At 45.1% G+C, this 25,754-nt stretch overlaps 1 protein-coding gene across 1 annotated transcript in view; it reads right to left on the bottom strand.

Moving 5' to 3' along the window:
• Positions 1-25,754, bottom strand: part of LOC119186575 (tetraspanin-33) — a 40,479-nt gene that overhangs the window by 9,115 nt on the left and 5,610 nt on the right. Inside the window, exons 2-4 of the mRNA XM_075883048.1 lie at positions 19,737-20,061; positions 9,766-9,874; positions 6,382-6,691 (exon numbers count right to left, since the gene is read on the bottom strand). Coding sequence (XP_075739163.1) covers positions 6,382-6,691; positions 9,766-9,874; positions 19,737-20,061 — 744 coding nt within the window. The remainder of the gene's footprint in view (positions 1-6,381; positions 6,692-9,765; positions 9,875-19,736; positions 20,062-25,754) is intronic.

Raw genomic sequence — 25,754 nt, 5'->3', positions numbered from 1 at the left:
CTAGCCGATCATGCCCGTCAGCTCATTCGCGCTCGGCTGATGGCGTAGCAAACCAACCAATGCCATCGGTACGATGCGGAACATAGAGACGTACATTTCGCTTCCGGAACTCTCGTTTTATTCCGGTCTCCTCATTGTCGGCTGGCCCTATCGGAAAAACTTTTGTCTCATTACACAAGACGCTACCATAGATTGCGTCAAGTAACACCTGTAACCTACGAGATCGGTTCCATCTATCCATCATCATCTGCTGTGTGGTCCAGTGATATTGTACATGTCTCGCGGATCAAGCCATACAAGAATGCGTCAGATAATAACCTTTAAAGCCCCAGGACGGTGCCTCCGCCACCGGGGGTCATGCTACGTGCCAGTGCATGAAGATGAAGAAGACAAAGCATAAAGACTGGCACGAGCTGATCTCTGTGGCTGGCGCTGCTCGCTCTGTTGATTTCAAGGGGTACAGAGGAGGAAAATCAGACAGTCAATCATAGATCTATCTTTCCGAAAGCACGCAACGCCTACTATTTAGGAAGGCATAATCTACAGGTGGCTGCATACTACATACGAACGAGGCAGCTATTCATGGCCTTAGGAGCTTCACCCTTAAAAATTTACGATGGTCGCGTACGCTTCTCATCTGGCAATCGTGAAACACACTGTAATGGGAGCTGAGAAGAGGGGTTCATTTTAACTTGCTGTGGCTGAAACAACACTTTTTAAAATTTATCTTCGTTTTTAAGGTGGTTCCTGTAGCGGCAGGCCATGACCTCGATTGACTGCTCTCGGCCAAACAGCTGGGGCGGCACTTTTCTCCTTCGAAAGAAAATGAGCTATTTTTTATAATCAGAATGTATTAAATACGAGCGAAAGCGTAGAAAACTTTCAAATGCGTTGACATTCAAACTATGCTTTGGCTCTGCGGCTGATGCACTACATCGAACATGCTGCATTCCAGGATATTTTTCGATTGTCGTTGGTGGCATATGAAGCAAGCTCTTTGCGATGGTGTCATGCAGCCGATGCAGTTGACGATTATACACAAAGGCGTCAGAATGGGGGGGGGGAGCAGGACAGGGATGGACGTCTGTCAAAGTCTCTTAGAGGGTTCGTGAAATGGTCGCTTTACAACGACAATGCGGCACCATCGGCAGCCACATGCGCTAACTGTATCATCAGCCCGAGTGAACCTACATATAAGCTTTGCCTATCGAGAAACGTGGAACTCTATGGCATATCGAGCACGCGCAAGAGGCATTCAACGGCGCCTGACATACGCGATCCACGTCCCTCAAGGACGCTGCCTAATATGACGTCAGAGTTCAAGTTAGAGCTGATTGCGTATGACAAAGACGCTGAAGAGTGTCCGAGTTGCGCGAACCCAAGTACCGAAAGGTTCTGCGTTCCTCGATAGGCGAAGAATTACTTATGATGACGTCACCTAGTTAGTGCTTGTGGACGCCGGTAGCTTCGCATTGTCGCTTTAGAATGAGCGTTTCACGACCCCTTTAAGAGGGCAGGGGGCACAAAGTTGGCCTAATACATCAGCATTAATGGGTAGTTCCACTTTGCTTTCGTTCTTCCCCCCGCTTCGTTTTAGGGGCGAAGCTCCTTATGGCGTGGCTTGTGCATCCCTCGTAGTACGTATCCACCAGTGGCACATACCCGAAATAGGTATCACATTTGACCTCCAAGGTGGTGCCAGTGAGAGATTTCTTCTGTGCGTTGTTTAACAATAAAAATAATGCTCAATGTACATGAAAATGGCTGCTAATGGGGAATAAGAGAAAGGAGCATTTGTCTTTTAGTCAACGCGCACGCTACGATCCCCATTAGCAGCCATTGACATGTGCATTGAGCACTATCGGACAAGAAAGGGTTGCTACATTATACTCGCTGGGTGTAACCTCCTTAGTTTTAGAAAGGTTTAGCGAGTGTTGAGCCGCAGGGCCATGAATACAATGAACTAGTATATACCATGAACTCAAGGTGGTTGAAGGTGGGGAGTAGACCCGAAGCGCAAGCCGTAAGAAAGTGTGTGTGTGCCACCTCTCGTTTAGTCCTTGAAATGTCCGCTGAATGGCGGTGCTTCTATATAAGGAATATATGATAAAAAGATGCGAGATGGCGGGACTTAGGGTGTTGAATAGATGGACGAACGGACACACAGACAGATGCATGGATGGACGCATGAACGGACGCAGGGGCGGATGCATGAACGAACGCAGGGATGGGCGCACAAACAGACGCATGGACGGTCACACAGACGGAAGCACGGATAGACGAATGCTTCGAACCACTCTCCATCATTCACTCCGTGGATATGCTGCCATTTTTTAAAAAGGGAACCGTGCTCAGGCTTAAGATGATGAAATTGTACCTTTTTCGTTGACACAGAGAACGTTCAGGTTTACGTTGAAAGACGCGATCATCAATATGACCGTGCTTGAGAACTTGACTGACCAGGGACGCCAAACTTCGCAGCGAAACAGTATGCATGCACGATTCATCAGGGGTGCCGCGAAGGGGTTAGGTGATATATGGTACCAACTTGAGAAAAAAAAACATGGTTTATCCCTCCATTAAAGAAGTTGACAAAACACAAAATTGAAACGTGTCATTATTCAAGTAGTTCTAAATATACACTGATATAAAAGATCTTGCGCAATGTCGATTGTTGTTAGAAAGGCAGATAGTTTCCTATTGCGGATGCATTTACACTGACGCTTAGTCATTATTCTACCTCTCGCAAACTGACGTTAATTAATAATGAATAATAAATCCTTTGTGGTCACAGATGCTTGTGGCAGCTGTAGTAGTTAACGGTGAGAGTGCATCCAGAGAAAGCGATCTGACTGCCAGAAGAGTGTGACTGATTGGAAGCCGAACTTAAGATAAGGTCACCCTGGTGCGGCAAATTTCAGTTATCGAACCCTACTGCCCAATCAGAGGGAAACAAAACGCGTCGTGTGTTCCCTTTGGCCGGCCGCGATTATTCATGTGACTAACGTAAGTTCGCAATGTGTAGCTACTTATGTGGTTAAAAAAGGGAAATATAGAGAAAAGTGAGCTCCGTAACTGTCTGCAACTGGTGCGACACCTCCAAAGTAGCTCACAAGAGAGGGGGGTAAGGAGGGATTAAAAGGATAGGAATAAAAAGTATATATGTAGAGAGAGAGGAAGGAGAGAGTTAGGCGCAGGGACAGCGAGCGACGGAAGTATAGAGAAGATAGGAAAGATGAACACGGTCGCAGGAGTCCGGGGATGGGGCATCACTCGACGAGAGCCCTTGTCGGTGTCACATGGCGTAGGGCTAGTCTAGCCGGCCAGAGCAACGTTGTCGTCGTCGTCGGGGACCGGCGTCAGGAGGTGGCGTACGACCAACCCAGTCGGCCAGAGCTGCATTGTCGTCGGAGATCGCGCGGGCACAACTGGTCGGCACGGAATCCAGCGAGCGAGTGATCGTGTAGCTACATCCTGTAGAGAGAAGAGCGTTCCAAAGGTTGCACAGCTTCGTTTGGTATGAATGGATGCTATGAACGATGTCAACGCTCGTGGTAAGGACGCCTACAGGTGCAGTGTTAAGACGTCAACAAAGTTGCTCTTCTGCTACTGCAAACACAATTAACGGGACGGACGCTTAAAAACGAACCTTAGAAAGAACTTATCGCAAGAACTACTTGATGGATTCCTGCACTTTACTAATATTGCTCTGAGAGGACAGTGGAAGATATAACAGCTTTTTTTGTAGCGTACAAAATATGCGGTTTTTTCAAAGCCAGATGAAGTTTATGTAGAGTAATTTGTATAATATTGTTACAGGTAGGTCATTAATTATTCAAAGTTATGAGGAACGAGATGGCACCAGTCCAACAACAACCAGCGACCGTCGTTGTCTTCCACTTTCATGCACCAAAGTTGCGATGGCTGTTTTGTATCATAACACCCAAGCGGTATAAGCTCCGTTTCAGTGCTTGGTCTACATGTATGTGGTAGAAGGAGAGTGATAAGGCTTGAGTTAAGCTAAATGCATGATATTGCTCAAAGCGGACGATGACAACGTTGGATCGGCTGGAAGCATGTCTTATGTAATGTCAATCACCTGGCAAACGACACGGTATAGTTCACTGTAGCGAGTAGTTCTTGAGAAAGACCAACGCGCCGAGTGGGGACCACGGAAGGACAAAGAAGCATGACGAGAAGTGCACGTTTTGATGATGAGAATCGTAGAGTTATCTTTGGTGCTCCTTTGAGACCTTTAGACAGTTGCAGGTGAACCGGCGTGCGTGGTCGGCTCGAGCGATAGCTTCAGCGGCAGATTGAGTGACCGAGGGCAGCAAGGTGTCAACGAGTCGTATAGAAGAGGCCGTATAGGCCGTATAGAACACTCCCTTCGGGGAGGTGGGGTCATTTTTTCTCTTCTCTCTGTATGCGCTACGCGGCGATTTTCGCCCTTGCGATATTCTAGAATGGTGCTTGATGGGTCGACAGCAGTCAGTCACCATATAGAAGCTTTATTCGCATATCGCAGTGGTCGTGCCGCTGATAGTTGCTTATCGCTAAACTTATCATGCGCTATACGTTGTCAAGTTTCCATGGACCTTGCTGATGAACATAATTTTGTGCCTGTAGTTGGTTTGGTCCAAATAGCAGAGAAGCTGTCTTCGCTTCAAAAGCAAAATGGTATCGATTATATCACACGCGCTTGTTTTTAACTGTACATCTTTCCGTTTTTTTGTGTGTTCAGTAATTATCACTTGTCTAGCCTAACGAAAGATGGAATCACTTACCAGGTACGTAGGCAGAATTTCTTTATTTTTTTGGGGGGGGGCGGGGGACAGGGGCTTGGGGAGGGCACCCGCCTCACTTGAAGTGGGGCATGAACTCGTGGTCGCTTGTGATTTTGGGATGTCATTGCAAATAAAAAATTGTGTGGGAAGAGGGGGTGTTAGGGGGCTCAATGTTCCACGGCTACACTGCTGCCACTGACCTAACAATGTAAAATCGTAAGTTGGTGCGTAGTCATCTCTGGAACGGACAAAAAAAGTGAAAAAAGAATGAAATATAAAAAGCGCTCTGTGCCTTCCCTCTAACTTCATCTTCGTTTCTTGTGAGCTTTTCCTGCAAAATAAAAATACACATCCTGAAATTTATACGAATTGTGGTGTTTAAAAACTAAATACCCAAAGGTAAATTTAGAAAAGTAGCATTTTATTGTACGAACACTTGCCCTTCACTACGAGCAGCACTCACAGTAAAACTACAACGTCTAGCACAGTCTGTGGTCGTCGAAGATCAGGCACATAAGTACGAAAGCTGCTACGGGATAGCGTTTGACCCGCAACACAAAATCTCGTCACAATCTCGTCACGTACGTATTCACTTTCCAAAAAAAAAAACAGCAGCACATACCGGGGGGCGGGTTTGTGCACTGGGATGCGGGTATGTGAGAATGATGATAGCCATTTCATATCTGCTCAGAAACTCTGAGAACGCACACGGGTAACTTTAACACTTGAGCTTAAAGAATACCTGGCGTAGACATCGCTCACCGAATTAATGCTAACAGTAAATGTCAGTGTCCCAGCAGTAATCGGACCCTAGCATTCTGCGTGGCAACGAAGTATCCTACACAGAGCCACACCAGCTCTCGAATATACTTTTTAAATGGGCCCTAACGTTCGTGTACCGTCAATTGTGGATGCAGTACTGGTTATTCAATTTAACAAATATTACATATGTACTACTCTAATACAGCCGTCATGTCGGGTTAACGCAAATTGTAGTTGGGTGCCATCCGCTGAACTCAATTTGTGTAGCAGTGTTGAGACCTATCGTGCTCACGCGAACCAGCACAAACACCAGCGATTCATATCAGCTTACCATCTTCTGGTGTTGCTAATATCCATGTTGCTGTTGAAATCGTTAGACTACTGCAAACAACTGGTAATATGAAACTTCTGCAGCTGTTTAACGTATGTGTGCGCGTGTGTTTGTACATATATTTACCACCACTTGACGTCTCGGTCAATAAAAAATAAAACATATTTACCTTCCGCAGCCATACATCGCATAAAACCAATTAGTGAGGTACGTGGGATATGCCGATTTTTTTTAAAGACAGAGCATAGACACCGAAATACTACACACATCATAATGTATGTCTTTTCTCTGCGGCATTATACAGTATATGGTTTCCTTCCTTATATGGGTTCCAGTGTGGTCACATAAAAAATTTATAAGCAAATTCATCCTAGAGGTCACAGAAGAACGCCATGTTAGTGTAGTAGAAGGCTCCAGGAAGAAAATTGAATCTCAAACAAATTCCCAATTTTGCAATTCAGATTCTTGGGTATACGGCGTCCCCGTGTAAGCAGACCTCACGTTGTCGTATAACTTGCGGATGATGTCGATCTCATCGATCACGGCGTTCGTGACCATGTCGATGAAGGCCAACACGATGACGGCGATGAGGCAGACGCCGCCAATGATCATGACGTGCTCCTTCAGAAAGCGATTAGCCGCGTCCGGGCAGCTTCCCGTGTGCACGCGGAACCAAGCCTCGTGGTCGGACAGGTTCAGCACATCGCGTCCGCAGAAGATGCCTGTGTAACTGGAGTCCGCGCGGCAGCACGATGGCGGCACCGAGCAGCGCTCGTGGCTCGGGTTGGACAGGTTACAGTGGAAGTAGCTGCTGAAACAAGGTGTTTGGAGAACTAGTATACTGAGTACAACACAACCACGTCAAACAATTTTTACAGCTAATCTCTGTACTTATAACCCTACAATAAGCTTGTCTTTTATAGACAACAAAAAACACACAAACAAACTAAAAGCTGGACCCCTAAATTACCACTAATGATCATGCTAGCGTCGATTTCTGTTAGTAGATGCACGTGCTCGTGGCGTTTTCACTTCGAACGCTGAGCAAAATAATTCGTACAACTGGACAGATGAGTCGATGAAATCGTTCGCTTTAGAGTCGTGTACAACTGCAGCGTCATGAATAAATTTTATCCTTAGGTGGTTTAGGGGCCAGACATCATAAATAACATTAAGTACAAACGGTGCATCTTGCTTTTTTATAGTCTTTCTTGAAGACCTTCGACGGAAAAATTTTGGTCTTTCTGTTTTGTACAATTGTCTGTTTGTCTACCCTAACGATACCTCAAACGGCACCAAACGGCCAACCCCATTCGCAGTGCCCACCAATATAGCTCAATGTTTATCATTCATAGTTGTGCGATCGTCAATAGAATAGCAATTATTGTGCATATCTGAGGCGCCATAACAATGTTTCGAAGTTTTGTATGTCTGCCTTTGTACTACAAGAGGCACACACAAGTAACTCTAAGGAAGTTAGCGTTTATCGCGCTGCGCTGACAGTGCAACGCGATGCTCAAAAAGGTGTTTCCAGCGCTTTGCTACGACGTCACGCTGGTGGCACCTGCCCGTCGCTTTGCGTTCAACACCTTATCACCTCCGAGACTGGCGCGTACCTTGCTCCGCGGGCTGCACGCCTTCGTTTTCGAAGATGACGCTTGTGCCAGATGGCGCTCGTGTCTAACGTGCCTCGATGAACTGGTTCGCCTCCGCTACACGCTCGAGGCACTCTAACGCAGCGCCTCCAGAATACCCTCCACCGTTTTTTTTGCGCAGAACATCGAATATACGTGTTGTTCACTCTCTCCAGACGCAAGACTCGTCTTTCGACTACATTTGCGGTGTAACACGCAGATTTGGAAGCAATGTATGCAAAATAAATAAAATAAATGCAGCACTGTTCACTGTTGATTTTCACGAAGAAAACTATGTGAAAATCATCAGAATCACATACTGGATGACAAGGTGCCTGGAAACAATGGGAACACACACCCCCTCCTATGCGTTCTCGTTGTCGTAGCTGCTTTGCCCTCCAAAAGTGGGCTTTGACTGTCGTCATAGCACCCTGCCTTCGAATGATGTCACTTCTCCCCGTCAGCTCCACAGGCGACAAAAAAAAATCAACGACAGAGCAACCGCCAAAGCACGTGTGTATGAAGGGGGAAATGATGAGCACGTGTGATGGGGAGGTGGCGGTTACTTTCCGTTTCAATAGCTGTTCACCGTGCAATGAAAGGTACGTGTGCCCTCAGCCAGTCATGAAAGAGCACAGTACGAAATTTTGCGCCTTCAAAAATGTTGCGTCCATAAAACTGGCAAGTGGCTCCATCTGTGCGTAAAATTAGGCATTGCACTATTCAGCCAGAGTTACTCAATCACACCAGTTGCGAAACTGCGTTCCAAAAGCTGCACACGCAATTGGCCAATTCTACGTAAACTAGCAGACTGTCGCGTCATTTGGTAGCGGCAGTGTGAAACACAAACTATAGCGGTCAATAGTTGGCTTGCTCATCAACAAGTGATATACAATGTGCCCAGTCCAGCCATCTCAGCCAATGGCATGCCCAAATTTCGATACACAGAGCCTATGGGCAGTTTTACAACTCGTTTGATTTTGCTATACAGCTGAAGAACTTTCACAGGCTACATGCCTACTCATGGCCATAATATGAGGACATGCAAATGAAGCGTTATCAGCAACAACAGTGCCATGCCGTAACTCAACAGAAAATAAACAGAAACAATGATATTGGACGAAAACTGCTAGTTCCTAAAAATACTGATTGCCATATGGTGGAGAGATCCTGTGGACTATTATGGTAAAATAACACTGTCATCCCATGAACTGCCTGGCTGCGCAGAGTGTGCAATAATCTACGATGAATTCCATGTGTTTATAAAAAGCGAAGAACATTTGTCCTGGAAAGCCTTAAACTTTTTATTGCTATAATGCAGTTTTACAGAAATTTTCTAATTAGTTTCGTCTGTTTATAACCAGAATCATTTCATTTATTTCTGTTTTTAGATATAACTTTTTCGTGCTTGATTTTTATTTATTTATGGCAGGATTGCCTTCTTGCGGCCAGAAGATGGTCCCACCTACTTACGTTCTAATAGTCTCGAAGTTTTGAGCCCCGGGCACGTAAATACATAGTGCTGTCGAAGTTGAGATAAGTTATGGCGGTAATTTTCCGCTGCAGCACAGTGTCACTCCGCTAAACGAACCGAAGTTGATGTAGTTTGTTTCCCTGTCTTCATTTTCCGCGTTCATAGGGGTGAAGCGACACAAAATTTTCTTTCGTAGATTTAGGAGCTTCCGTTTAGGAACTATGTGAAAAATTACGACATCGTCGGAAATAATGTCCGGCCTTGCTATTCGTCAGGTTTTACATAAATATATAACTAGTACATCTTCTCCCCATAGACCAGCCCCACTGTCACTCTACCCGTCACATTTTCATCTGTGTAAAGTTTCGGAGCTTATACAGGTTCCTGGCTCTAACACGTTCCCCGTAAAATGAGAAACAACTCGGTTGCATGGGTTTGAGATCAGAAGGAGGTTTTACCAAATGCGTTCGCACTATTATCCACCAGCAATAATAAAAAAAAGTTGCACCCAGCATACCGTATTTTGTTTTTAAGAACAATAACCGCCACATTACGTTTTTCGTGTACTGGAATTTTCAAGCCTTTCTCAGGGATTTTCGTGGAGTGCACGACCAACTATCGCCAATATAAAGCAACAAGAGCATTGATGTGTTATAAGCTTTGCAATTTTCACGGTTTGGAAACAGCAGTTACGGCAATCAATTAGGGACTGGAAAATGTGACGCTTAGATGCTATTTTCCCAGTCGCGAAAGTTTCGGTGTGTCATTCTGCAGCACTTGAGGTAGCGCTGTAGTGCGTCGACCAAGTTCTCAATGTCTGGCACATCGCGATACTGAACCACCAGCCTTTCGGATAGTGTTGCCCTTATCACGACCCTGATGCTGCCTGAAAAATTGGTAGAATAAAAGCAAGTGAAGATCCACACGTAGTCTTCCATGACAAGTGCAAAATTTGTGATGAAGCACTCATGACGTTCTGACTCTAAGTTAGCATTTGAGTGCTCAGCCCATCAAAAATGATTCGTGTAAAAGCTGCAGGAACACAATGTCCTGAAGAGCTTGAACTGAGTGTGTGATGGATAATGAGGCAGCCATACTTAAGAAAACCAAACTTGTGATACAGCATGTTCACCAATAAAGAAAAAATATAATGCTATATAAATTGCAACCACCTGGCCCTAAGATATGGGCTGACCCTAAGATATATTGGCCCCCAGATACGCTCTTGCACTAATTATTTATTACTCCGAAAGAGAAGTCTGCTACAATAATTTTCACGTTTAACATATCTGCACGCTTCGAGTTCTAAATGTCGTCGTGACCCTTCCAGCACCGAAAGCTCTATGAGCCGTGGGTGCGGTGCACTCAAATTTCAAAAAATATATATGAATCAGTTCTCCTCTCGGAATGTTTTAGAAATTCATTAGCTACCGCTTGCGGTCAACGTTTCCATCTGGTGATGCCACTACCAAAAATGAAAAAATCGCAGCATATCCACAAGGTGACTGATGATGAGTGGGACTCACGAATGAGCGGACGAACACACGGATAGGAGGAGGCACGCACGGACTGACGGGTAGACACACAAACGGACGAATGGATGCACGCACGAACAGGCAGACGCATGAACGGACGCATGGACAGACGGACAGACAGATGCATGATAGGAGTGATGCACGAATGAACGGACGCACACACGAACGGACACATGGACGGATAGATGAATCTCTGTCTGTTCACCGGTCTGTCTGTCTGTCTGTCTGTCTTTCTGTCTGTCTGTCTGTCTGTCTGTCTGTCTGTCTGTCTGTCTGTCTGTCTGTCTGTATGTCTGTATGTCTGTCTGTCTGTCTGTCTGCGTGTCCGCGCGTGCTTTCATCCATCCTTGTGCCTATCCATCCATGCATGCGTCCATGCATCGGATCACGTTCGAGAATGCACACGGCATGCGGGTAACACCGACGAGACGCCAGGCAAAGCATCCGAGCGCAAGCTTTTTCAACACACCCACCACTCTGCTTCGCGATTGGGAGAAGCAGGGGTGGCTACTACGCCGGAAGCAATACTAAGCCACAACCAAAGGAGCTTCGTCCCTAACATAGAATTTATTTTATCTGTTTCAAGGTACGTGAGCTTGCAACTGTTCCTCATCACCTGCGGAGGAGAACTGCTCGGCCGGGAATAGACAAGCCTATGATAGGAGCATAGCAATAGAAAATAGCAAAACAAGCAACGTCCCTTTTTTGACGATCATACGCGTGTAACATCACTTATACGACCCCGTTTTGAAAAATTCTGTCGGGTACGTGTGCGGCGAAGATTCGTACGCAGCTGGAACACCACAAATAAATGTTGGCATTTGGGTGGTTAGGGTGCTCTTTGGGATAGTTTTATGCATCGATAATATTCCAAGCACGAATGAGAAATGGTAATATGTCATTTTAAAATCAGCACAGAGTTACGAGGTGGAGGTGAATGATGCCGTACATGCTTTCCGTGTTATGATTATAATGTCTGGATGTGTCGTTTACCTTCGTCATATATTTAGTCAAGTGATACCAAAATTATGTGTGGAGCTAGCGAAACAGCCGTGAGAATGCTATGAGCGTGGTATGTTGCAATGTTCTTAGATGACATGTGTGTCAGGATTATCATGTTTGCACCAGTCATTTATTTTGCCATCCAATGACGACACGTAACACCAAATTTGGTATATGTGGGGTTAGTAAAACAGCCGCGAGCGCATCCTGAAGGGCCCAATATACCCCAATGTAGCGTTGAAGCACGCGCACGCTGGGCACAGTGACGCTACGTTAGCAAAACACGAGCACTCTTTAGTGTGGCGCTAGGCGCGACCGGCGCGACTAGCGTCCATCGGCGCGGCTTGACGGCAACCGGCGAGAAATGTGACACGCTGCATTTCCGTGGATGCGTTACCCAGACAACACTGCGTCTCCTTCTTTTTGTGATAGAGAGGGACGCCGGACGCGCTGAAACGTGCATGCGTGAAAGCAACGCAGTGCGGCGCGCGCCTGCGAATATATGGCAGGACCGGTGCCTGGTGTGGCAACACCGGCGTGGCGCGATGCAATGAACGCCGATGACCACGCGCACCGCTTCACCTCGAAATGTACTGGCGCCTTGACTTTGGCATGTAGTCATATATTCACATGACAGGCATCTCCTGATTATAATGTTTGGATGTGTCATTTACCTATGTCGTCCGCTTGCGTCGCGTAATGCGGTGTTTGGTACAAGTGAAGCTTGCGAAACAGCCGCGAGCGCATCATGAGCGTAGCACGTAGTCATGTAGTTATATGCAGGTATTTCATGTTTATCATATTTGCACAACTATAATACCTTCATCATCCATTCACGTCCCGTAATGCCAAATTTGGTATAAGTGGAGCTAGCGCAACGGCCATCAGCGCATCATGAGCGTTGTTGGACCTCTGAGCCTTTCTGCTGCGGCGCGGCTCACATCAAGCAAAAACATGTCTTGCCAGATAAAAGGCTTTATTGGAACTAAAGAAAGAAAAAGACAAGGGTGAGCGGGCGCTGCCACGAGGCCAAGCGTCAGCTCGTGAGGAGGCTCAATAATGATGATGACGGCTATTCTGCTGCAAGGGATAAATAAAGGAAGTCACAACAGTCTCCCACGCCGACAGATGACGCTAGGTGGCTTCCAATGAGTAGAGTAGCTGCACAGGACTCTTCACAGCAGTGCCGTCGGGCAAACGTAGAAAGAAAGTCCTCACGATGCCGTCACGTCCACCGATCAGTTCTTCTATACGAACCAAGGTCCACAGTTGCCTGGGACAATGTTTTTCTCCGAGCATAAAAACATTGCCTTCCTTCAATATGTGATTTCTTTTTGCTTGGTTGAATGTTTAATTCCCGAGTTCATTGAGGTACTCCTTTAACCAACGAGACCAGAAAGTTTGCAGATCCTATTCTCTCTTGCTCTAAAGTTTCTTCAGTTGGTCGTTGGTCGACTCAGTTTTTTTTGAGGTCGTAAGGTGGTAGCGTTGTCAGTCTTCTTCGAACAAGAAAATCTGCTGGAGATAGGGGGCACGGCTAATCCACATCATTGTACACATATGTTAAAGGCCGAGCATTTATTACTGCATCTACTTCCGTTAGTAATGTGACCAACTCTGTCTGATTAACCAAACGTCGACCAAACCTTTTCTTCAAGCAGGTCTTCACAGAACGTACGAGTCTCTCGTAAAGTCCGCCTCACCAAAGAGCACTCGGGCAAACGAATTTCCACTGAATCTTCGAGTAAGAGAAATATGCAAGTACATCGGGATGCCGAATTGTTCACCAGAGCTTCTCTAGATCTTTGGACGTTTTGACGAAGATTCCGGCATTGTCGCTGTACTTTGTGTGACAGAGGCCTCGACGTAATACGAATCTCCAAAGTGCACAAAGGAAAGCCACTGTCGTCAAATCTTCAACAAGTTCCAAGTGAACAGCTCCTGTTACAGCACAAGTAAAAAAGCGATCTAAGAGCGTTGCTGAAGATGCCCTTAGATGTAAAGTGGACCCCCAAAATCTACTCCACTTACAAGAAACGGAGGCGTTTGTTTACAACAATCCTGGGGCATACAAGGTGAAACTTGTTCAACTGGTTTAGACTGTAGGCGTTGGCAGATGACACACCGTCGCATTGTTTTTTTCACCAGCTGTCGTAATTGTGGAATCCAGTATTCTTCCCTTATTTCAGTCAGTGCGTCTCGTACTCCTCCGTGGAAGACTTTTTTGTGAGCATGATTGATGATTAAAATAACGAGGTGACAGTCTTTCGGTAGGAGGATTGGATGGCGAGAACCGTACGAGTCGTCCATAATCTGAACTTTTCCTTGTACTCGAAGCAGCCCGTTGTTGTCGAGGAACAATCTTAATTGTCCAACTGGACTTTGGGAAGGAATCGGATTCTCGTTTGCGACGCAGTTGGCTTCGTTACCAAAGTGAGCTCTCTGTTCTACGCGAATCAAGTAGCACTCCGCCTGTTGAATTTCTTCAGCAGACAGCTCCTCGAACCAATCACGTTTTAAAATAACGGAAAACCCATGCCGTTATCGCACAAGTTTTGTGAGGCTGCTGAATCGTTCGTTATCAATCAGCGCTGGCATCGATGTTCTCGTGTTAACAGCGTGGATATTGATTTTTAGCCCCGTCTCAGCTGCCTCGAGTTTTCCATTTTTGAGGTCAAGGTTTCCCCTGAATTCAGGTCAAAATATGTGAGACATGGCAAGCCATGCGGGTCCATACCACCACAACTGTGATTTACTCAGTTTGTGTACAGTCAAGCCTCGAGTGAGCAAATCTGCAGGGTTTTCTTTTCCGGGACAAAATCGCCATCGAGAATATTTTGTCAAATTTCTGATCTCCTGCGTCCTGTTCCGTACGAATGCCTTCCAAGAAACGGGGTCCTTGTAAATCCAGCAAAGGGTAATCTTGGAATCTGACCAAAATGTTACTTCACCAATGCCAAGGTCGCAGTTCTTCATGATGTAGGCATATAAGCGGGCTGCAAGTAAAGCTGACTTTAATACCAGCCTTGCCAAGGTAACCGTCTTTAACGGTGCAACTCTGGTCTTTGCCATTAATAGTATAGTGTGGATGGTACCACTTGAGTCGACGGTACGAAAGTAGGTCACAGCACCGTATGCTGACTCACTAGCTTCGGAAAAGATGTGCAGTTCTGCCTCTTGATAAGCGCCTTTGCTGCCCGCTGTGAGGAACTTTAGAATACTGATCTCATGTAGCATGGCTACCTCCTTGCTTCATTTTTTCCAAACAGCTGACAGCTTAATTGGCATGGTGTCACCCCAGCCGAGGTTTTCCTTCTAGAGATCTTGTAGGAAGATCTTCGCCCTTACTATAAAGGGTGACAGAAACCCCAGAGGGTCGTAGATCCTTGCAACAGCTTGGAGCACAAAGCGTTTCGTAATTCGATGCTCCTCCATAAACTGTAGAATATCCTGGCGCCTAAACGAAGAGGTATCCGTCTGTTTGTTCCCATAAAAACCCAGGACTTTCAGAGGTCCTGCGGGGTCGTTGCTGGCCCACTTAAGAATGTTCATAGAAGCATCTCTGAAGATTTCAATTATCTCTTTATGCATTTGAATAGCTTGTTCAATGGTGTCAGCGCCAATAAGAAGATCATCCGTATATATGGAGTCTTGCAATAGCGGGGCTGTTGAAAGAAAGCGATTTTCTTTGGACCTGAAGTGGTGCTTTAAGGTTGCCGTCAAAAGGAAAGGACTTGAAGTAGCTCCAAAGGGCACTCTAGTCATTCTCCAAACTTCTGTTTCCGGCAGTGCGCTGTCCACTTGAGGTGAAGTCTTGAACCACAAGACGCGAAGTGCATCTCTGTCGTGTTCTTGCAGGCCAATTTGAAGGAACGCCTTCTCAACATCAGCATTCATTGCTATCTTGTAGCGTCGGAAACGAAGCAGTAGCGTCACTACGTCGGGATATAGATTTGGGCCGGCATCTAGATTGTCGTTTAAGGACTTGATCCTGGATTCGTGAGATGAAGCGTCGAACACGACGCGTACCTTCGTAGTAGATCGGTCCTCTCGTATGACGGCTCGGTGTAGCATATAATACCGGGGTCCAATTGGTTGGTCTTCTTTTGAAGGTACTTTTTCAGCATATCCCTCTTCGAGGTACATTCGAATAGTTGCTTTGTATTGTTTTAAGAGCTCACTGTCTTTGTTAAGCTTCTTCATCGAACTGTGCAGACGTTTGAGTGCAACTACATAGTTTTCACCCATCTCAACCCTTTCCTTCCACGGTAGCGCCACTTCATATTGATTGCTTTTCTTATTGATGTTGTTCTCAAATTTTGCCAGCACCGATTCAGCGACCGTCGTTTCTTCATTTTTGGCTGGATACCGATGCTTTCTATATCCCATAAACGAGTCAAAAGTTTCGAGATGTCTTGCTCGGTCACTGTGGATCGTAGAACTGCACTACTGGCATTCTGTGTAACATCGGCTGCAGTAGACAATGGTCCTCGCACAGTCCATCCCAGTTTCGTTTTAACAGCTTTCAACTTTTCGAACACAGGCTTCACAATACCCGTTGCTATATCACAATAATAGTGTGATCCAAAAGGACCGCAATCTGTTTGTCTTCTACTCCTTGTAAAGAGAGAGCTCGCGTATCCAACTGCACCTTGTTCCTTTCTCTTATAACGTTTTCTTCTGGTACCGAAATACATTCAGTGCATATCGTGTCCACCACCAGCGCCTCTATTGAACTCGGAAGCTTCTGGTTCGCAGAGAGAATCAATACACGTACTTTCTTCATGGTTTTCAGTATGTTATCACCCCCGAACGCACTGATGGCTAATGTTTCCTCTTCTAATATTTCGCATCCAAGTCTTCCATAAGCTTTGATGGTAATGAAGCTTCGCTGACTTCTGCCATCAAAAAGGACTCGGTAGCGACCGGAAGATTTGGTGCACAATACGGTGGCTGTCAGACTTTGGAGCATTATGACTGACCTTGCCTGCTTGGACACCAGATTTACCGATGCAGATGTCACCTTCTTGTCATTTTTGATGTCATCGAATGCGCAAACAGATGTTGCGTGCCTTCTTGCGCATTTGCCGCATTTTAACCGGCTTCTGCAATCTTTTGCCATGTGGCCCTGCTTTAGGCAATGAAAGCATTCCAGCTTTGATGAGCATCTCCTTTTTTTGAGAAGTCGATATTCTTCGTATCACAGACTTCGGCAAGATGCTTTTCAGACCGGCAGAACAGGCATTGTTGTGAACTTTTTGTTGAGCTTTGTAAAGCAGCTGTCGTGGAAACGTGACGTGGATGACTGTGTTTTAGTCCTCTCTTATCTGGGGCTCGACGAGTTTCTGTTACGTCTTGTTCAGCGACAGCTTCCCGACAAGTGTGTTGAAGTTCGAAGAATTCCAGAAGCATTCGAAGATCGTTATCTTCTGGAACCATTACACGGTTTGAATTGCCTTGCTTATTCGAAGAGGATGCAGCCGGCGAGGATGCCTTGTGCATCTCGTGAAAACGCAGCACCATGTCTGTCGGTAGAACTCTTAGCAGGATTTCCCGAAGCATGGAGCAATAAGTTGTCGAGTTTGTGCCAAGCGCCTTGAGGCTTCGAATATGAACCTGTACCTTGTCGTAAAGTTGCCTAAGCTTACGAACATCTGCTGACGACAACACCGACTTTAGATCCAGAAAACCTTGCAAATGGTCGTGCACTATGATCTGTTCATCTCCGACACGCTTGTTTAAATTTTCAATAGCATTTATAGCACTCTTCGGTAGCTTGTAATCCCGATATGGCCGACGCGGCCGCTCCGGTAAGCAAACCGTTCAAGTAGTTGAACTTGTCAGCCGTGCTTAACTCGCTGTTGTTGTGGACTGCTGATGTACACTGCGTCCAAAATCGCGGCCATAGTCTGCGGTTACCAACAAATTTTACGAGTTCTAGTTGGGGAAGCTTGCTTTTGCCAGATGATAAAAGGTGAACGTTCGTAAGTAGTGGGGCTGGAGGAGCCAGACATTCATTCGGCTTGACTCGTAGATTCGCTGTGAGAGTAACAACCTTGTCGCGGTATTCTCCAGCGTTTAACGTCTCACTGTTCAACAGGCCGTCTGGCGTCTCCTCGAAATTGCTTCATCCACTTTCTCTATCTGACCATAAAATGAGCTTATTCGGTCGAGGAATACTTTTACTGCTGCTGCCGTGACGGCCTGATTTCCTCACAAGCGGTCTTCCGCCTCGGGCAACAGGACATCCAGTTGGGACCGCAGGCTGTGGTGTCGTCTAAGATGTCGTTCCATTCTGCCGCCCGCAGTCGATGTATCTCGCCAAGATCGCAGGCGCCGTCTTCCGAGGTGTTGCGGCTCCTAACGTCGAAGATGTTGGCGTCGTCAAAGGTCCCGGGTTTTCGGCACCATGTGTTGGACCTCTGAGCCTTTCTGCTGCGGTGCGGCTCACATCAAGCAAAAACACGTCTTGCCAAATGAAAGGCTTTAGTGGAACTAAAGAAGAAAGAAAAAGACAAGGGTGAGCCGGCGCTGCCACGAGGCCAAGCGTCAGCTCGTGAGGAGGCTCAATAATGATGATGACTGCTATTCTGCAGCAAGGGATGAATAAAGGAAGTCACAACAAGCGTGGCATGTACTCATGTTGTTACAAGACACGCTTTTCATGTTTATCATGTTTGCACCAGTATAATGCCTTCGTCATCCATTAACGTCCCGTAATACAAAACTTGGTATATGTGACGCTAACGAAACGGCCGCGAACGCATCATGAGCGTGACATGTAGTCATGTTGTTACATGACACGCATATCATGATTTTCTTGTTAAGGTCTGCTGCTTGTGTTCGCCATGCAATCATCCCATAGCAGGCCAGTATTGCTACATACCATGTGAAGGAAACCACTGCAAGAGCTTCAGGACTATGAAAGGTAAATCTTGACATTCATAACAAATACATCTAGATTTTTATGTTATAGCTAGTCAAATGTGTTCTTCATACAGTCATGTTATGCCATACCAAATTTGGTATGAATACCATTATCAAAACGGTCAGGAGAGCTAAACGTCTTAGGCGGCTAGATAGACTGATAGATAGATAGATAGATAGATAGGTAGATAGATAGATAGATAGATAGATAGACGGATAGACGGATAGACGGATAGATGGATAGATAGATAGATAGATAGATTGATAGATAGATAGATAGATAGATAGATAGATACGCTCAATGTCACCGAATTTCGCTACGAAATGCTTCGCACTTAAAAACCAGTAATTGCTTAACATACTGGCAAGATGTTTGAAAATAGGTTTGTTATATAGCTGAAAAAAAACTTGAATAAAATGACTTGGTAATTCTTCCTTCAAGACGTATCATTTAGAATAAATGAGTGAGTCCAACGCATTGGCGTAGAGGTTACGGTGCTCCGCTGACGGCATGGAGGCCGAATTACTTAATTCCGACCGCAGCGTTTGCACCTACATGCAGGCGAAATGCTAGACGTATATGCACTCTGCGATGTCCGCGCACATTAAAAACACCAGATGGTCAAAATTTCTGGAGCATCGTATCACTGCAGCAGCCGCTATTGTCACAGGGCACTTTTATAATGGGATGTGTATTATAACAAAATGCTAATTATTCAAAAATTTCTTACATATTATGAATAGGATTATTCGGAGTGGTTCTCGTAGCTTTGAACAAAGGTTTTTCAGTATTAACTCAGGAACAGGCGATCGTTGACACATAACCATTTGCGACGGAATATTACAAGCCAGGTTAGTGCTTGAAGCCGGACACACCGATTCCGTAGTTCGTGCGGTACACCTTGTACCAGTTTTGTTCTCCTGCACAGGGACGATCCGCCTAATGTTTTGTAGGAAAGTGGCTTTGCATGTAGCTTATTTTTTTCATATTTCTAACACGTGAATGTTATTAGTTGGAATTAAAAAAAAAGTCATGCCATGTTATGATTTCTTTCACGCAATATCGATGCAATTGAAGTATATTATTGAGTGGTTAACACATTTCCGTTTATGAATAGATGAAATTTGGCCTATATATTTCATGCAAAAAAGCCGAAAGGGGTAACTATGTGACAAGGTCTCAATGGCAAGATATATTTGTCGAGAAGAACACATGAAATGGTTCCCCGATTTTCCTGTTGTCATTGTGTCACCGATAGGGCTCAGACAACTAAAGTTTCTTACCAGGAACAAAAAATACCAGAACACCCAGCACGAAGTTGATGAGAATCAGGAAAGTGAGTGCGTGGGAGTACATATTGAGCAGGAAGGTGTTCTCGCGCAGTGCTCCAACGCATCCACATGAGCTGACCGTGAACAGGGCGAGCCCAAATGAAAAGAGCAGCACCTCCAGGTGTGAAAGTAGCGTGCCGGGAAAGTCCAGGTTTTCCAAGATGCGCTCGTCCTCCTCAAACTCCCACGATTCCAAAAGAAAAAGCGCCCCGGCCAGCATGAAGAACACTCCCACGAACCACAGGAGAAGATTGAGAAGCAGCAGCGGGCATCGCACCTTCAAAGACAAGAAACCGGATTTCAATCAGTCACTCACGTCAGCGTTCTATAGGCAGCCATTATAATAGCTGATCTTAGGTACTCATAAATTGAGGAATTTGAAGCGACGTTTTCTTTTCGAACTACTCCCGGTTGATGCAGTACGATACAATACAATATGATACAATACATTTATTTCTTTGAATATAAGAAATACGGGGTATACTAGTGGGGCAGGATCTGTTGGAAAAAAACACAGCATATCCACGGAGTGCAAGATAATGAGTGGGCGATGAAGCATCCGTCAGTTCGTCCGTCCAACCATGCTTGCGTTCGTCCATTCATGCTTGCTTCCTTCCACCCATGTGTTCATCTGTGCGACCGTTCTTGCGACCATCCGTGCATCCGTTCATGCGTCCGTCCGTCTGTCCATGCGTTCGTTCGTGAATCCTTCCTTTAGTGTGTACGCTCATGTGTCCTTCTATTCTTGCGTGTATTCATGCGTCCATCTGTGCGTCCATTCATGCGTCCATCCGCGCGTTCAATCATGAGTCCATCCCTGCGTTCGTCCATGCGTCCATCCGTGCATTCGCCCATGTGTCCGTCTATCCTTCCGTCCGTCCGTGCATCTGTTTGCCTGTCAGTACCACCATTTCGTACCTTTTCGTCATATATTGATCATATTGAAGTACTGTCATCCAGAGGACCTTCCAATGACTGAACAAGAGGTGGCACGGCCGGACTAGAGGAGCGGCACCCGCGCACTGTCTTATGCCTGGTCTTTGTGTCTAGTTCTCACCTTTCACTGCCGCTAGTTCAGCACTTGCTTGGCATCTTGGAACGCCAGCGGCCGTAAGCGGCACCCGTGCGGATTAGACACTTTTGACTAAATTTCTAACACGTGATCCAGTCAACTGGTGTGAAGTTGGTGCAGCAGTTTTTTTTTCTTTTTAGGGGCGAAGCTCTTCATAGCGACATCTGTTCGTCCCTCGTAGCTGTTGTAGTGTGTAACAAGTGTAACATTTTGACCTTCAAGATGGTGCCGGTGTGAGATGTTTTCTGTGCTTTGTTGAACAATAAAAAATAGTGCTCAATGTACATGACAATGGCTGTTAATGAAGAATGAGAGACAGGAGCATTCGGCTTTTAGTTAACGCGCAGGCTGCGATCCACACTAGCAGCCATTGGCATGTACATTGAGGAATATATCTGACAAGAAAGGGTTGCTACGTTATACTCGCTGGGTATAACCTCCTTAGTTTTGGAAAGGTTTAGCGAGCGTTGAGCCGCAGTGCCATGAATACAATGAACTAGTATATACCATGAACTCGAGGTTGTTCATGGTATATACTAGTTCTGGTATATACGTTTCTGTTTGAATTTATGCGAACAACAGCCATCCTTCACGCAATACAATTCCCTTGATTTTAGGAATTCCGCTATCCACTCAGTAATATACTGAGGAAACTTTACACTCTGCAAGGTGGTCAGTAGAATAGATTGCTCGACACTGTCGTACGCTTTAGCTATGTCGAGAGTTACTAATGCGGCGTACTGTTTCCTTTTACGAGCAAGCTGTATTCGACTCTCTAAATCCGCATGGGCGCACCAAATTGAGCATTCACAACGAAAACCAATTTGATTTGGCTTTAATATGACCTTATTCGTCATCCAGGAGTTTATTCGGCCCTTTAAAACCCTCTCTATGAGTTTCACCATGTTCGAAGTTAGCGAGATGGGTCTGATATTTTCTATGGTAAAACCTACTCCTTGCTTTTTTATTAATGGGAAAACCTTAGATATTTTCGAGTCATACGGTATCCAGGCATTCTTTAAAGAGTAGTTTATGAGATTAATGACGGCGCCGGGGGATAGCTTGAATAAAATTTTAATCATAGGAACTGTGATTCCATCTGGACCAGGAGCTGACGATCGTAGATCTCGAATGACTTTTGATGCTTCAGACAGCGTTACGTTTTCGAAGTCAGTGATTATGCTAGACTTTTGCCAGTTGAAAGCCATAATCGAAGAAAATCTAATTTCTAGACCTCTGCCAATTGACTCTAAAGAGTTCTTCGTTTCTTCCAATGATAGTTTTCCATAATTGGTATTTAATGTAGACGGCAGGATTTTGCGAGATCGCACATATTGAAATAAAGCTTTCTTATTTTTGGATTTCGAGAGAAAATCGAAATGTCTTTTATCCTAATCTTCTTTAGCTTGGGCCACCGTGTGTTTAAATACAGCGGCAAGAAATTTATAATCTGCCCAGTTCTTAGGGGACTGATTATGTATTAGCTTCTTCCAAGCTGCCTGTCTTCGTCTGTGATCTCTTGAACAGTTGGAATTCCACCAGGGGCTATAGGGTATTCTGTTCGCCGATTTAACAGTAAATTCAGCGTTTTTGTATGCCCTTTTAATTACTGCGCTTATTTTCATAGCTTTAGTGTCATCTCCATCCTGAGAAGGAGCGTCTAAAGCATTTTTAGGTCGTGTTGAAATTTTGCATAATTTATATAGGTTCGGGAATGGAAGCATGATGGTTTGACGGGGCAAGCGATCTCGAACATTATTGGAAAGTGGTCACAGTTGGAGGTGCAATCAAGGGCCGTCCACGATGTACTAGCAATGGCCGAGTTTATAAAGCTTAAATCTAAGGCGGAGCGTGAATGACCTCGAATAAATGTGGGAGTTCTAGCGTTAAGGCACAATCAGTTGTTGTCTACCGACCAGTCCCACAACCGTTGTCCACACTGATCAGTTCTAAAACCCCAGCAGGTATGGTGAGAGTAGAAGTCACCAACTATAATTTTTTCTTTACAGCCTGAATTAGCTGCCATATCTAACAGTCTCGTGTCTTGAACGCCTACAGGAAAGTAGACGTTTATTAGCGAGAAAGGCAAGTATCCTGGCAAGGTAATATCTAACGCGAAAATTTCGCATTCAGAAGACATACATTTGTATGAGTTTTTGACTTGTAAACTAATTTTATTGTTTATAAAGAAAGCTAAACCTTCACCTTTGGATGGACGGTCTAGACGAAAGGTTTGGAAGTTGGGTAGGTGAAATACATGATGTGTGGACAGACAAGTTTCTTGTAAGCAATAATAGCCGGATCCAATTTGGAAGACAGGTATAACAGATCTGTTGTGGCTGAGTGAAGAGACGGCAATTGCAATGTATAATTTTAAGAGACCCTATGATTTCGTTAAAATGCTTTCGGCAATCACCTTTTCTAAAATACTTTTTTTTAGAAAATCGGTTTTTGAAAGGTTGTCTTTCTGGTATTTCTTGCTTTTTACATGTTTCGGCGAGCTAGGTTTTTTCGACGCAGGGGATCTAGAACGCTTTAGGCATTTGGGATCTATGTCCATATCTTGTGCGTCCTGAGAAGTTTCCTGTGCACCCTCGCTTTGCCTCTGAACGCCTTCTCCAGAGGGCTTTGTAGACTGTGCATCTGGTGGAGTTATCTCAGATTCTGCCTCACTTGCCGGGTGTGCAGACTCAGCATTTTTTACAGCCGTACTTATATCTATATGCGCTCCATAGACTTGTGCGATTTGGTTATTCCTAATGTGCGACAGCGACTCACATAAGGTGGTAGCAAGGCGTTGCATTGCCTTATCCACAGCCTTCTCGATCATATCCGCAATTGATAGGGAAAAGGATGCTTCCATTGCTATGTTATGGCGGGCAGATGCTCCTGCATACCCTTGAGTTCGGGCTTGAATTTCAGCAATGGCATCCTTTCGGGAGCATCGCCTTCTGTCTACGATTTCAAGTATTTAGATTTCACGTGCCTTGGCTGAGCAGTTTGGGTTATCAGCGCAGTGTGCTTCATGGCAATGACAGCACTTTTCTTCATTACTTTTACAGTCGTTTGAATTGTGCGTCTCACCACAAATTCTGCATCTAGGTACTGACCTGCACCCTTTCACTGTGTGCCCATAACGCCAACACTTAATACACTGTAGGGGACGAGGTGATAGTGGCTCTACTCTGTATATTAAAGGCCACGCTTTGATTTCGGTTGGGCGATTCGAGCCGGCAAATGTGGCAATCACGGACTCCGTTGGGACCTTGTTCTTGTCCACAACTCGACTACATCTATAGATAGCTATCACACCTGCTTCTGAAAACATATCTAATATCTCAGTTGGGGTCAAGTTGACATCGACACCCCGAACGAGGCCTTTGACGTAAGCTAGGTGAGGTGGAATGAATGCGCTCACCGGGTTGGTAGCAAATACCGAGCATTTTAGTAGGTCTCGAACACAGAGCTGGTCAGACGAGAAGCAAAGAATGCCACCCTTGCCGAACTGCCTGACCTCTGTGATGCTTTGGTAGTGAGTTGTAGCGGCTCTCAACTCCGTCTGAATCATTTTTGGATTCTTCATCCGTATGATACCATTGTTGCTTGGGACCAATGCCACAGGAACGGATGAGATGCCTTTGCGTAACAACAAGTCCACTGGTAATTCCTGCGAAGGAAGAGAAGCAGACCAGAGGAAAGCCCCTGGTCCAGGTGAGGAAAACGGCATCTGCCTGGTCGTACTATCTGAAAATACACTCGCTAATCAATAAGGACACAATAGAAACACTTACGAAAAAAAAGAATGAATAAAATCAATCACAACTATTGAATTCTTGGCCAAACCCTCAGAGCAGGCAAACGTCAGTCGCTGTTCGAAAGCCTCCGTGCGTTCGTGTATGTTCTTCTTCTTTTTCTTTTCATCTCATGGCTCTTATCCAATGCAGGGAATTGTTGTTGTTGTTGTTCTCCTCTGCAAATGGCTCGTACCCAATGGAGAGGATTGGCCGATTATAAGGTGAATTTGCCCGATACTTTCAGCATTGCTTCATTCCTAAAAACTTTTGTTATTTATTTATGATTTGAAGTGCCAATTGCGAATTTGCAGAAAAAGAAATAAGGAAAAATTTGAGAGACCATAGCTTAGAAAAAAATTATTTAGTGGCAGTGATGTATTTCTGAACGGCGAATAAAACATTCCTGTGGCGCAAACCCAGTGTAGAGGCTTCAAATAAAAAAAAATCAGGTTGCGATAATTGCAAGCTCAGGTTTTGAAGAGCTGGTGCTAGTATGCTTCGCCTGAATAAATCGGAACTGCGACAATGTAATAAAAAACGACTGATCGTTTCCTCTTGATTACAGTAAATGCACATAGGGGAATTCAATAAACCTGATTTATGCAAGTAAAAATTGAAGGAGGTAACGCGGCAACGAAATTTTGTGATGACAACTTCCATCATCCTTGAATTATACAGTTCACTGTGCCAGGGAAATAACAAGCAGTTGTACTCCGGGGAAGCCGTCAGTGCAGGGTCTGATAAATTTTGCCTGATTTTAAGTGTGCGAAATTGCGCCACCGTAAGGTGTACTGTAGGAGGGAAATTACGAACGATGGGTGTTAAAAGCGATGCCTTCGCAAGAGAATCATCTATTTCATTTAACAACAATTAGCCGAGTGTTAGGTGAATTTTTTTTGTTCGCAATACCACTCGTCTATGCTAGGGATAAGTTTCACAACAAATAATTACTGAATAATTATATTGAAAAGTTTAAAAGACTGAAGAATTTAGGTCTATATTCTTTGAGTCTGACTGATAAATTAGTCTATTCTGTAGTGAACATCCCTGAGACAGTAGCCCAGAGTAGAGGTGCCGAATGCTCAAAGCAAGCTTCTTAAAACA

Source organism: Rhipicephalus microplus, unplaced genomic scaffold, assembly GCF_043290135.1.
Source record: "Rhipicephalus microplus isolate Deutch F79 unplaced genomic scaffold, USDA_Rmic scaffold_15, whole genome shotgun sequence".
Taxonomy (NCBI): domain Eukaryota; kingdom Metazoa; phylum Arthropoda; class Arachnida; order Ixodida; family Ixodidae; genus Rhipicephalus; species Rhipicephalus microplus.
This window is presented reverse-complemented; position numbering and strand designations above follow the sequence as displayed.